We start from the raw sequence: 12,917 nt of genomic DNA on the forward strand, positions 1-12,917 counted from the left end.
ACATACACACAGACATACACATATAACACCACTACGCTTTCCAACTCCCTCAGTCACAAACAACTTGAGGGCAAAAGTGGAGCATGTAACCTAACTGGCATATTAGCCTTGTACACTGGCATTATCTCTGCTGGTGCTCTATATTAACCTTGAGCCAGGATTCCACTGTTTTCACCGCCATTTCTCTTAGATTTTTGTGCAGAGGAGAAAGTTGCTAAGCTAGAAACACTAGTCAACTCTAAAGTTTTCAATGGCCTTAATGTAATACTGGGGTAATGAGTAAAACATTAACATGCATCTCAGTCCTTTGAAACTGCTTGAGGGAAAGATGTACTGACAGCAGGAAGGCAAAATCAAACTAAGGTGTAAATTACAAAATATATAAGCATTCAAACGCAAATGAATGGACCTAGCATTTCTTTTGATTTGACTCAGTTAAACCCTAGTTTTCCACAAAAAGACTTATTGTAAGCTCATTTTGAGTTTGTAATTTGGTGTTGGTTGTGGGGCCTCCTACAATTAAGTGAGGAAGTCACAAATAATGATGAATATTTATTATGTGGAAACACTATTGACCAAATTAACCAACACTATACTACCATTCTTTTTTTTAAACCGCTCTCGTGAAAGATAACGATGAACCAATGCCTTTTTAATAAAAAAAACGAGTTGCGGTTCATTTGAACTGCTTAAAGGCTGGAGGTATGTTTAGATGGTGAGAGTTATAGTTATAGAGGACCTGACCTCCTGTCAACTCCCAACCAAGGTCGTCGCAACCCCTTTTTCTCATGCATTAAAGGACAGAGCTAAGTTGAGATGTATGCACACGAGTACATGACCCCACTGCAACACATAAACACGCAAAAGAAAATACTCACACGCACAATGAGAACCTCTGCCATCGTGCCCTGGCCCCTGAAACCCAAGGGTGCAATTGGTCAAACTAATCAGCCACAGTCCATGATGTCTGCCACACATACGGTGAGGAGAACTCTAGGGAGGATGTGCGTGGAAGGTATCAAGTGAATGGATGCTTGGTTTGGTTTTATGAAAACAATTCTGTATGTAAAAAATGCATACAGTAAACTGTATAACACATGCCCAAATAAAGATAATCCCTAAACGGAAAACACAGCTACAAATCATATGAAACATGGCCATGCAAGGTAAAATAAATAAAATACACGAACAAGATTGTTTTTGTGATGGGAATGAATGGTTTGTCTGATGATGGCCTTTTTGCACACCACCTCAAATTGTTTGCATGTTTCTCTCCTCGCTCAATCTGCAACATGTGCGCTGGACATGTTTCTCCGCATATTTGTGTGTTTAACTCACACGCTGAAAGCTGCAGAGAGTGTAAAGTGAGTGCACTCGGCGTATCTCTCAGGGTTAATTGTATCGTAAATTCACAAGCTGCTAAAAGACAGGCATGGCTGGAATTCCCAACTTAAGCCCCTCACTTTCTCACAGGCACGACTCTTCCCCGTGTGTGTCTGAGTGTGAGTGTGTGAGTGTGCTTGTATGACAGATATGACAGTATTTATAAACCCCACTGCTGTATCAGTTGGAAGAAATGGTTAGATAGATGGGGAAACGCTGGGAAATTGGAAAAAATTCTTGAGAAAAATATTTGGCCTTTACATTGCTTTACAAAAGAATGTGAATCTGGGACCTTTTACAGAACTCCAATGACAATTGGATAAATCAGAGGTGTTTTTAAACCATGTGTCTATACAAAACATCACTCCCATTCTGACACATACTGTATGTGTGTGAGAATATATTTTGTTTCTCCCTTCCCTCACATTTCTCTCTTCCCCCTCTGTATCCTGTATTGGTTCAAATCAAATCAAAGACATTTTTATTTATAGCGTGCTTTTCATATAGAAGTAGCTCAAAGTGCCTTACAGAGATTAAAAACAACAACAACAACAACAACAACAGAGAAATAGAAAAACAGCAAATAAAATCAAGGGAAGAAAATTAAAAGAACCCAACCCTCCCATCCCCATAGACATGCACAGAGACATACACAAATACATGCACACGCAGACACACAAACTCACATACTCACATTCACACACACACTAACTGTCACTAAAGAGACACGGCTGGGCACTGAGACCTGCGGCACGGAGGAAGCTACCTTTGGGGGGGCCAACCACACTGGGACACTCCAAGGCCGCAGAGAGCGCCGCCACAGGGACCACCCCAACCCGGGCAGACAAGAGGCCCCACAACCGGGTGAGGAGCCCTCTAGCTACCCGGGCCGAAACCGCCCACAGGACAGCACCTCCAACAGCCAGAACAGAGACAACTCCCAGTCTGGTAGGCCCCCATGAGGAAACACTGGAGATTAAAAACTGACAGTCTAAAACAGTAAAATAAAGCAAAAAGCACAGAGGCTAAAAACACAAGGGACTCAAACCTAAAAGTATTACAGCTAAAAACTAGAGAGATTAAACAATGAAAAAGAATAAAGATACAAGTGTTCTGAAAAGCACAGCATAAAATGAATTAGTAAGGCTTTAAAAATAAATAAACAAATAAATATAAAAATCAATTAAAAGCCTGGTTAAGAGGTGTCTCTTGAGCCTCTTTTTAAAAACCTCAACAGTCCCCGCGACCCTGAGGTTCTCCAGCAGGCTTTTCCACAGTCGGGGCCCATACAAACTGAATTGTATTAGATTGTATTAGAAATCAATGTCACATTTGTGTATATCTGTAGAGCTCGGGAAAAGATAATTATATTTTTATGGATTTATTACAGAGTTAAAGGTCTGTGTTTTCTTCCCCCCCACCCCCTTTTTTTTAACATAGACTCAAGCTGTATTATGACGGCAACTTGTGAAAGGTCATCATTGACATTGGTCTATGATGAGGTGATAAAGGATACACAGTGGGCAGAGCAGGTCCTGAGGAAAACACTCCAGGCCGACCCCCCCTGTGAGAAGTTCCCAGTTTCCCAGGACCCGGTGTGTACGTTTGGGGGGCAATAACTCACTAGGTCCCTTTACTTCCTCTTTTTGGCCTTCTGCGTTTTATGAGCCTCTCCTCCTGCCGTACAGCTGCTGTCTCCGCAGCTTCCCTTTATTCTGATTGGATTAGAAGGAGAAGGATGACAGGGAAGAGACGGCATAGTGGCTATAGGGATGACGTGGTTTGATATGGGATGGAAAAGGTTTATAATGGTCTTTATACTGTAGATGACTAGATGGCTTCCCTTGTTGCGGTCCGCATCTTACTGCTCCTTCCTGCCACACTACAACATATACAGTTGGAAATTAATAGCAGTCTGATATCTGACCGGATTCTGAGTATTTTTCACTTCATTATATGTTATTTCTATCTGAAGGACTGAAGAAAAACTGATTTCTTGGATTCAGAGGTTAAGAGATTATTCAAAACCCTCATATAGCCACTGGGAACAATTTTAGTTAATAGAGCACTCATAACATGGGTAGAAAATTACTTAAGAATGAATGCAATATTTGATCAAGACTATACTAGAATATCCAATAACTATTTGATGTATAGTCATGGCATTTTGTACAGACATTCACGATGCCCAGAGGAGGAATCCCAATGACTCTAGGGATCCTCTGACTTTTTCTCTGGCGCCACCATGAAGTTGACATTTGTGGTTCTGGGTGAAGTAGCCTCATGACATTCCCCTTAACCTCAGTTCTAGGTTACTTTGCATTTGGTGCTAATTAGCCAATGTTAGCATGCTGACACATTGAACTAAGTTGGTCAACATGGTAAACGTAATACTGTCATAGCATCAGAATGTGAGCATTGTCACAGCGACCGTGTGAGCTGGATGATATTAGCATTTAACTCAAAGCATAACACATCTGCCAGCATGGCTGTGTAGACTAGTTTGACCTGTTTAAATTGCTTCTCGGATACCTGACTCAGCTAAGGTTGTGAACTGTTAAAATTAAGTCTAGCTCTTTTGAAACTTACATGATAAACTCTCACCATTTGTTGGTGATTTAAAATAAAACATGTATCCTTTGCCGTTTTTAATGTCATAGGTGCATTTAATTATGAATTATCATGACAACCAATGATTACGGGGTAGAGTTAAAGGTGCTCCGAGGAACTTTCAGTTTGTGTTCATTTTTGCACCCCCTTTTGACAAAAGCTGTAGCATTTTTACTACGCCAGTAGTTCCTGGGTGAGCGTACCCATGACAAAGGCATAATGAAAGAATATATACAAATAGCATTCTGATGGTCTCGTTTAGTGATCATCAGAGGAAAAATTAGATTGTTTCAGAAATATTTAAAAGTTCCTCGTAGTACCTTTAACCCAGTGTTGCACTAGTGCTATGCTGATCCAAACTAGGTCAGTGATTTTAGTGTCTTGGTTTAATTGTCTGAGGGTGCCTTTTTCTGTTTTTCTTTTCTTGTCACATCCTGTCAGACGTTGAGGTCTACTGTCACCCTCGGGGGAGTAGACAGAGCTGTAAGAGTGCAGAGTCGGGGCAGACCCTCTTAGTTACAAACATGTCTGGAGCGTGGCCTACCGATGAATGAGTTTGTATATGTTAAGTTCAGTGGATACATTTGCATGTTAGCACATTGTCTGCTCATGTGATGAGGTCGCTTTGCCAGAAAACATAAGTGAAACCCTCCTTCTGAGTCAGAACCTATATACAGGACTGTTCCAGTGGCTCCCAGGCAAAGTGGCTTGAGGTCAAGGTCAAGGTCATCTCATTTCTTTACTGTCCTGTTTCTTTAAGATTGCACAAGACGTCGAGAGAAGGCGTCGGTGTGTGTGTGTGTGTGTGTGTGTGTGTGTGTGTGTGGGTGTGTGGGGTTGGGGGGGGTGGCTGGTCTTGTGGTTAAGTCTGCGTCTTCAAACAGGAACTTTAATCAAGATAGGGAAATATGAGTTGGCAACAGCGCACAACACACAGGGTTTTTCTTCTTGAAAACTGATAAATGCTGTATGTAAAAAGGCACTGCAACTTTTTCCACTTATCTTGGTTTGCGAATGAGCAGTGAGGTGTGGGTGTTTGAATCAGACTATGTGTGTTTAGTACATGCGCTGTATTCCTGACCCCTGATCACACAAAGTATTTTAATCCAATCAGCTTCGTTTTCACATGACTGTCACACACTCGCTGCTGCTATGGTAACCTGGAGAGGTAGGGGAGAAAGTGCTGGACTTGAGAGTGAGGGGGTTATGTTGTCCTTTCTTGAATCACTGTGACATTTGCAGACACATAATAGCGCACATGGATTTTACACTTACACTATATGTGGCACTCGAGTTTCTCTTCCATGTTTCGGATTACTAAAAAAAAAAAAATAAAGAACTTTTCGAATTAACTGTAAAAGCCTTTGAAGAACTGGAGAGTGTGGTGCAGGGATAAAAGTCCCACGTATGAGTCCAGTGGAAATGAATGCAGAAAAAAGTAGGGGTTTACCAATGACAAGAAATCCCTCAGTTAAAGTAATGGTAGTATATATGTAAAAATATATATAGGCCTACGCAGAGGGTGTTCCTTTTCTGTGTCTGGAAAGTCACGTTTTCAAAGGTTCAAGAGAAGACGACTGAGCAAATGGTGACACATTTATTGGGTATGACGGAAACTGACGAAGACAGACAGGCTGCAAATGAGAGCACAGTGTCACACTCGACTACACTAGAAACAATTTTGATTGAAAAAAAAAAGGAAAAGTTTGTGCAAAAAAAACCTCTTTCAGACAATGACAGAAGACCGTTTTCAGTGGAACAAGATAACAAAAGGAAGACAACTTTGATCACAACTACACGGCCAAACTCACAAATACCCACTTCCCTTGAGAGGTGAAAAGGTTAGCCTGTGCCCTGTGGCTTTGAGTTTGGCACACAACCCTTCTGCTGCTTCTCATTTTTTTTTCTATGACATTTCCTGTTCCACCTCAACTTGAAGAAGAATCTGACTGCTGCTCTGACAGTGCTGGTAGTTATTGCATTGACTATCATGTGCTTGAAACTTGCAAATGCAGCAATTTCCTTTTTATCCGGAAGCTACAGCCTATATTTTTCCATCTTTAAAAAAAAAGACTAACCTATGATTTGGAGGAGCTCGGCTAGTAGGAGGCCACTGTCAGCAGCAGAAAGTTGCAAGTCAGGGAGATTTTGAGCCTTTTTTTCTCTCTCATAGCAATTGAATCAGTGTGCAACAGTGAGCAAAGCACTCCACCTTGTGGTCAGGAGCGGTATCACCAGAGTACGTCTGGAAAATAAAGCAATAATTGGAAAGGTCATTGGAAATGGTCTCACTATGTAAAATTGCTCCAACACTATAATCAGGGAAGCTTTTGCCAAAGAATTATATCCATTCTCGTCATCCTTTTTCCGAAAATTATGCTGAGTAATTAAGATTCAAGATGTTTATTTGTCATTAGCACAACAAAAACAGCACATAGATAGTGTAACAGCAGCAGTCATTGGCAATGCAACAGGAGTCAGGACCAGTCATTTTTTATATATTTTTTTAGATTTAGCTGAGTTTCTAATTAAAATATTTTATTTATTTTTGGCTTTTAAATCTATTTTATTTCTGACTTGGCTTTTTTTGCACTGCAAATACCCATTCTGGATCATAGGTTTTCAATCTGAATTCCTGGTTGAAATAAAAAAAATCATATATTTACATGGTTATGGCATTTTTGTTCACAGTTCACACAAAGCACCTTATAAAACGAGATTTGCGATAGTTATAGCCTAATATAAACATGATGCCTTTATAGTTTAATCACAGGCCTGGATCAATTTTACATGTTGGCATTGTGTGAAGTTCAAACATCTGTTGAACACCAAAGTGACATCTTTAATTTGTATGACTTCTTCTTGGGGTGTAGAAAAACAATTATTCTGAAAATCTTTCCGGGAACAGCGTGTTGCAAGCGGAAGTTGTGGGTTTGACTGAAGCGCGTGCAGCGGCAGCAGCAGTCAAGTCAGACTCATATCTGTGTGCAATACATCCAGTTTACCATAAAGGTTAGTGCAACTAGTCAAAAAGTGTTGCTTTCGTGGGTTGTAATGAATTAATCCGTATTGTATAGGTTTGGGCAATGTTGAATTGAAATGATTGAAGGTTTAACTCAGGAAGCTAACTGTTAGCCTCAGCCCAGTCAGCCTTTTATAACCACAGCTGGTAACGTAACAAACACTGCAGCCTGAAACGTGGCTGTTACTACACTTCTTATTAACAGTCGAGTGGAACACAACCAGGGTGAAAATACATAGTAACTGAAAACTGAAGCCGATAGAATGTGTCAGCTTGGTGTAGCTCTCCCAGTCAGAGCTAAACCGATTAAATGATAGTTGTCGGAATTTTTTCTGAACTTTCATCGAAGCAAAAGTTGGTTACTTGAAAGTGTCTGCAATATAAAACACATTTTGCTTTGTTTAACACTTTCTTTGTTTTTCTTTACTACTTAATTCCACATGCTATTCCATAGTTAGGATGTCTTCAATATCCCCCCTCCCCATGTAAAGCATTACAGGGAATTGTGATTAAATTATTAACAACACAAGTTATTTTATGAATATATTTGTCATATTATTATACGATAATGTACAAGACGAGGAAAAGCAGCTTAAGGATAAACAGGAGAAGGATATTAAAATGACTAATTCATTATCAAAATACTTGCCTGCTTAATTTTCTGCAAATATTGGAGTAACTGCTCACAGAAGAAGCTGAAGAAGTCAGTGTGTTAAGATGATAATAGCAGCCAACAGGGGCATAATGCCATTTGCACATCAGTCAAACTAACACTGTCTCCCTGTGCAGCAGTATGGCCAGTGTTGAGGATGTGTCGGCAGTAGGACAGATCCTGGTAGACCCAGGACTGGACCTTACCCGGCGGTTCAGAGCGTTGTTCACCCTGAAGAACCTCGGAGGTAACACATGTCAACAGCACACAACACATGAACTACACTTTGCCTCACACTACTATTCATGTGTTTTTATCATTAACAATCATTTCTGCTCTGATCAGGTCTACATAGCAGTGGTCAGCCCTTTTTATTCTGCCTTTTTTAGGTTAAGATATTTCAGTTCAGAACATGGAGCCGATTGATACTAAATGTATATTCATAATTTGGTCATTGTACCTATGAATGCCTGTGACAACATATGTATTATAATGAATAAAATATCCAGTTTGCTAACAGGACGGTCAAAGCGTTGATGACGGTCCCCCAATGTTTACATCTCGCATAGGCTTTTGTTGGCATTGACCTGTTGATATGTATTCAGGCAGTTAACTGTTTTTGAATTTGAACTCTTGGTCCGTATAGGGGGAAAAACTTTTGAAATGACTTCTAGTTATGATGTGTATTAAAAAAATCCTCAAAACTATTCGGTCTTCAGGATGAACACAGCAGGGACTCTGTGTAACATCTTGTATTGTGTGTGAACTGATTTAAGATGAATAATCTTTGTGTCAGGTGCTGAAGCTGTAGAATGGATCAGCAAGGCCTTCACTGATGAGTCTGCCCTGCTGAAGCATGAGCTGGCCTACTGTCTGGGACAGATGCAGGACAGACACGCCATACCACCTTTGACTGCTGTACTCAAAGACACACAGCAAGAACCCATGGTCAGGCATGAAGCAGGTATACACACATGCACACACACACACACACTCGCACTCACACTCACACTCACACACACACACTCTCACACTCACACGCACTATGGGGGGATAAGAAGGAATAAATAAAAGTCTGTGTGCACTAAATGTACACATAAGTGAGTATGCTCATGCTTTAGGCAATACCTCTACCATACAGCACGTGGTGGATTGTCTGCCTTTTTAAATCATCACACATATGTGTGCAGGTAATTTTTAGAGCATAATGCACAACAAGGCACTGACACGTGGCTGAATACATCTGATACAGATTTTTCTGTTTCCCAGACAGACATTTATTTATTCACAATATATTTATACAAGAGCAAATCCTCTTCACAAAGACTGTCCATAAAACTACATGTCTTCACAAAAAAAGTGAAAACCTACTTATGATGATGATGACTTTGTTGCAGTCTTGTGGGACATAGATATAGGCCCCTGGTTGCAAAGCCAAACCACACAGCAGTGCGGCATAAACTAAACATAATTAAATAGTTAATTGTTTGACAATTTATCATCCAATAAAATGTCAGGATTGTGACAGCCCTACTATAGTTAGCAATTAATCAATCACCTTTTGAACAAACAGAACACAAACTTGCACGATTGCTGTCAAATGCCATGAATCTGCTCAATCCTCAGTCAGAAGTTGGGTTTCCATCCAGCTGTTTTTATAAAAAGTAAATCATAATTTACATGAAGCGTTTCACTTAAAGGTCCCCTGCATGCACACACATGCACTTTGAATTTTAGGTCTGTTAGTGAGCTGCCTCTCCAACCATATTCACGAACAATCAAATTACTGTCCTAACCAGCCAGACAACCTTTGTAAAAAGTGGAGAATGTGTACAAGATAGAAAGATTCTGTTATTGTATCAGCATAGGATCACATAAAAAATCATGTATCATCTTCACAGTAATACTGCCTGTGTAATAATAACACTCTGACTGTGTGTGCCTGTCTTTAGGAGAAGCTCTGGGAGCAATTGGTGATCTTGCGGTTCTGGACTTACTAAAAGAGTATAGTCAGGATCCTGTCATAGAGGTAAGACCACTTGGCCTATAACTATAAATGCAGTGGTATCAGGCCAATAAATACCCTCACACTGCATCAGATATCATTTCAACTGCAGGAAGTAAATATGCAAAAGAACACAATTATCTAGTATTTTTCCCAGAGTAATTTAAAAGAATAACATTACATTTTTGGTCAGCTGAACTAGCGCTTCTTTAGTATCTTGTAGACTTTGAAAATAGACTTTGAAAATACTAAGTACTAATGATGTGATATGTCCGTGTGTTAATGAAGACACCAAAACGTGTGTATTAGGCAAAAAACCTGTTGAAGGTGTCATCGTCGCCCCTCTGCTTCTCTACAGGTTGCAGAAACGTGTCAGTTGGCTGTCCGTCGTTTGGAGTGGCTGCAGAGTGGAAAAGACAAACAGTTAGATGATACAGATAAGAACCCGTACTGCTCTGTAGACCCCGCCCCTCCAGCAGTGAGGAAGAGTGTGCCTGAACTGCGCTCCACCTTGTTGGATGAGAGTCTGCCGCTCTTTGAACGCTACCGCGCCATGTTTGCCCTGCGTAACCTGGGCAACGAGGAGGCTGCGCTGGCTCTGGGAGACGGTAAGACACACATATTAAAGCATACTTTTTGTTACACTTTCACCATCACATGATTTGTCCAACAGAGACAGAATTTTTTTCCGTCAGTATGTATTCTGGTCCCTATAAAAATTTAAAAAATTTAAGGATTCTTATTAACATATAGGCAATAACTTACTGAACATTTGGGCACTGCTGAGTCAGTGAGTCTCAGTCACATGGTTCCAAGGGAGGATGATCACATCAAAACATAAGTCCCATTTAGGCAAGCTACTGAGCAAACGTTGACGGCATAGGTACTGAAGATACCCACTGCTTGTGTAGTTTCCTCTCAGTTCCTTCTGGACATTTGAATCTTTTTAATAATCTTAGATAATAATATTTTTTGTTTATTTCAACTCTACACACCTTTTGATCCTTGTCTTGTCTTCAATGGCATTTGCTCCAGAGATTCATCTGTTAACCTGTATACTAAAAAGGTGCCCCAGTCATGAGTCTCATCCTAGTTTTTATCATTAGTTGGTAGATGATGTATATAATCCCCATGGTTGTCCATCTACATCCAGTGCATTACACTTAGTTTGCCTATGTTCAAGCACTAACCTAGGTGAACTCTAGAAAATCTTCCAAGAAGCTGAACTCTTGAGTGCACTGTAAAGATAAGAGCCCTTGTTTGACCACCACAGCATAAACCTGTTTCTTATAAAAACCATCTTCATGTTCCAGGCCTGCAGTGCTCCAGTGCTCTGTTCCGTCATGAGATTGGCTATGTCCTGGGTCAGATGCAGCACCCTGCAGCCATCCCGGCGCTGCGTGCGGCCCTGGAGCGCTCTGGAGAGAGCCCCATGGTGCGACACGAGGCGGCCGAGGCTCTGGGCTCCATCGGCAGAGACGAGTGTCTGGCCGTGCTGCAGCAGTACCGCGCCGACGGAGAGCGTGTCGTCAAGGAGAGCTGTGAGGTCGCTCTGGACATGCTGGAGTACGAAAACAGTGACCAGTTTCAGTACGCAGACGGACTAGTGCGGTTACAGGGTTAAAAGGCTCAAATGTCACCCACCAAAGAGGCTTTCGCTCAAATCTCTTATCTAACATATGAACTATTGTATTCCCCTTTTTACAGCAGTGACAGCTGGAGATATCAATGTTACAATGTCAACAAAAACTCCTCCGGGATGAATCATGATGAAAATAAACTGAAAACCCCAAACGATCTTAAAAGGAGTGTGTGAGCTGCAGGAGTGAGCTCTGAGCTTTGGGTTGTGTGTGTTTGTTGCTGTGTAGGGGGCTAGGGAGGAGAACAGTCCTTTCTGTTATTTCGCCCTCAGAGGTACAACTTTGACAACTGTGTTATTTACCCCCAAAAAACCAATGCCTATAATAACGCAACTTATCTGGAAGTGTCATTTATTATTTTTCTCCAGACCATTAACTTTTTTTCTGCTGAGTTAAGTGGAAGCTACAGCGCCTTCACTCACATTCTCTGGTCAGCTTTGTGTGGTTGATGGCCAGACACATGAATTTGATGATTTTGATTTAATGGCTTTTACTCTGCAGGCGTATTTGTTCTTTTTATTTCTTCTTATTTTTGACTATGTGCTAATACAGAACAAAAGAGTGGAGATTAGGCAGCTCTGTACGGACTGGTTCTATATTCAAGCATTGGTTCAGACCCAGGCTGCACTACAGTCGTTTAGGCCTGATGTTTGTTCGTTCAGCTTTTACTTATTAAAACAAGGTAAAGTTCAATGAGCTCCTCTGTTGGATGAGCAGCATGTGGGGAAGAACTCATCATTCATTGGAGGGAAAGTTCAATCTAAACCGCTGTACTTTATTGTTTAAGACCTCAATCCATCACGCTACTCTGGTTGCAGAGCAGCCAGGTGTGCACCGTATGTAACATTAAAATGATGTCGAACACAATTTGGTTGTCAGTGCTCTTGTAGTTTCACAGTTGTTATCCCTTCAGTCCTACAGCACAAGTTCTCAGAAGCAATGTGGTATATATTTTCACATCTGCTCATAATGGTTTATCTACCAGGGGTTATTGTTTAAATTGTTGTTGTCACAATTCATGTTTTTGTATATGCACATTTGAATACACGGGTGGAGAAACAACCAAATACAGATGGTTCCATACAGGACACGGGGGTTCACTGGATGTATTCCGTCAAAGTATGACTGGAACACACCAGCAGAACATAATGATGGACTGGATACAGCTCCTGCAGTGGTTAAAGTGTTTTGGTGTAGCAGTTGTAGCAGTTGTTGCCCTATAGCAATTTCAGATTTCAGCCCGACAATATCTAATTTTACCTCACGATATATTTAAATGTTAAGCTTTGACAAGGTTGCACACTCCAGTGTTATTATCAAACCTTCTTTTCATATATGTTTAGTGAAGCTTTCTTTTCTATTTCCAATGTCAATGTTTAACATTTCACACTTCAAACAAGATTTAAAAAAATGGTATGACCTTTTCTGCGAATGTGCTTGAGGAATTATTGATGTCCTACTTAGATTTAAATAGGCCTCTCTTTAAGTCATGGTGCATGACATGTAACTTTCCTTGTCTCAACCATGGTTGAAAATGATATATAAAAGGTCTCAACATCTTAATATTTTATTATCAGTCAATGGAGGGCGGCTATCCATCACAAC

The 12,917-nt window shown here is 40.7% G+C and overlaps 1 protein-coding gene across 2 annotated transcripts; it reads left to right on the forward strand.

Annotated features, from left to right (window-relative positions):
• The first annotated feature begins 6,910 nt into the window (after positions 1–6,910).
• dohh (deoxyhypusine hydroxylase/monooxygenase) lies at positions 6,911–12,507 on the forward strand. 2 transcript variants are annotated; one of them, XM_080032500.1, is made up of 6 exons: positions 6,911–7,005; positions 7,805–7,914; positions 8,464–8,631; positions 9,620–9,696; positions 10,031–10,280; positions 10,986–12,507. In XM_080032500.1, the coding sequence occupies exons 2-6, from the start codon at positions 7,809–7,811 to the stop codon at positions 11,294–11,296; spliced, it is 912 nt and encodes a 303-aa protein (XP_079888626.1). In that variant the 5' UTR covers positions 6,911–7,005; positions 7,805–7,808; the 3' UTR covers positions 11,297–12,507. The 2 variants fall into 2 exon arrangements, with proteins under 2 accessions (XP_079888626.1, XP_079888627.1); XM_080032501.1 differs by having other exon boundaries at positions 6,925–7,005; positions 7,808–7,914.
• The last annotated feature ends 410 nt before the right edge of the window (positions 12,508–12,917 follow it).

This window comes from Ammodytes marinus (assembly GCF_949987685.1).
Source record: "Ammodytes marinus genome assembly, chromosome: 8".
Lineage (NCBI taxonomy): Eukaryota > Metazoa > Chordata > Actinopteri > Uranoscopiformes > Ammodytidae > Ammodytes > Ammodytes marinus.

What these genes read in the sequence shown, in the direction of transcription:
- dohh (XM_080032500.1), top strand. Translation starts at nt 7,809, where the DNA reads ATGGCCAGTGTTGAGGATGTGTCGGCAGTAGGACAGATCCTGGTAGAC. An exon ending in CACCCTGAAGAACCTCGGAG is followed by an intron (nt 7,915 to 8,463) that starts GTAACACATGTC and finishes TCTTTGTGTCAG; the next exon opens with GTGCTGAAGCTGTAGAATGG. An exon ending in TGCGCTGGCTCTGGGAGACG is followed by an intron (nt 10,281 to 10,985) that starts GTAAGACACACA and finishes TTCATGTTCCAG; the next exon opens with GCCTGCAGTGCTCCAGTGCT.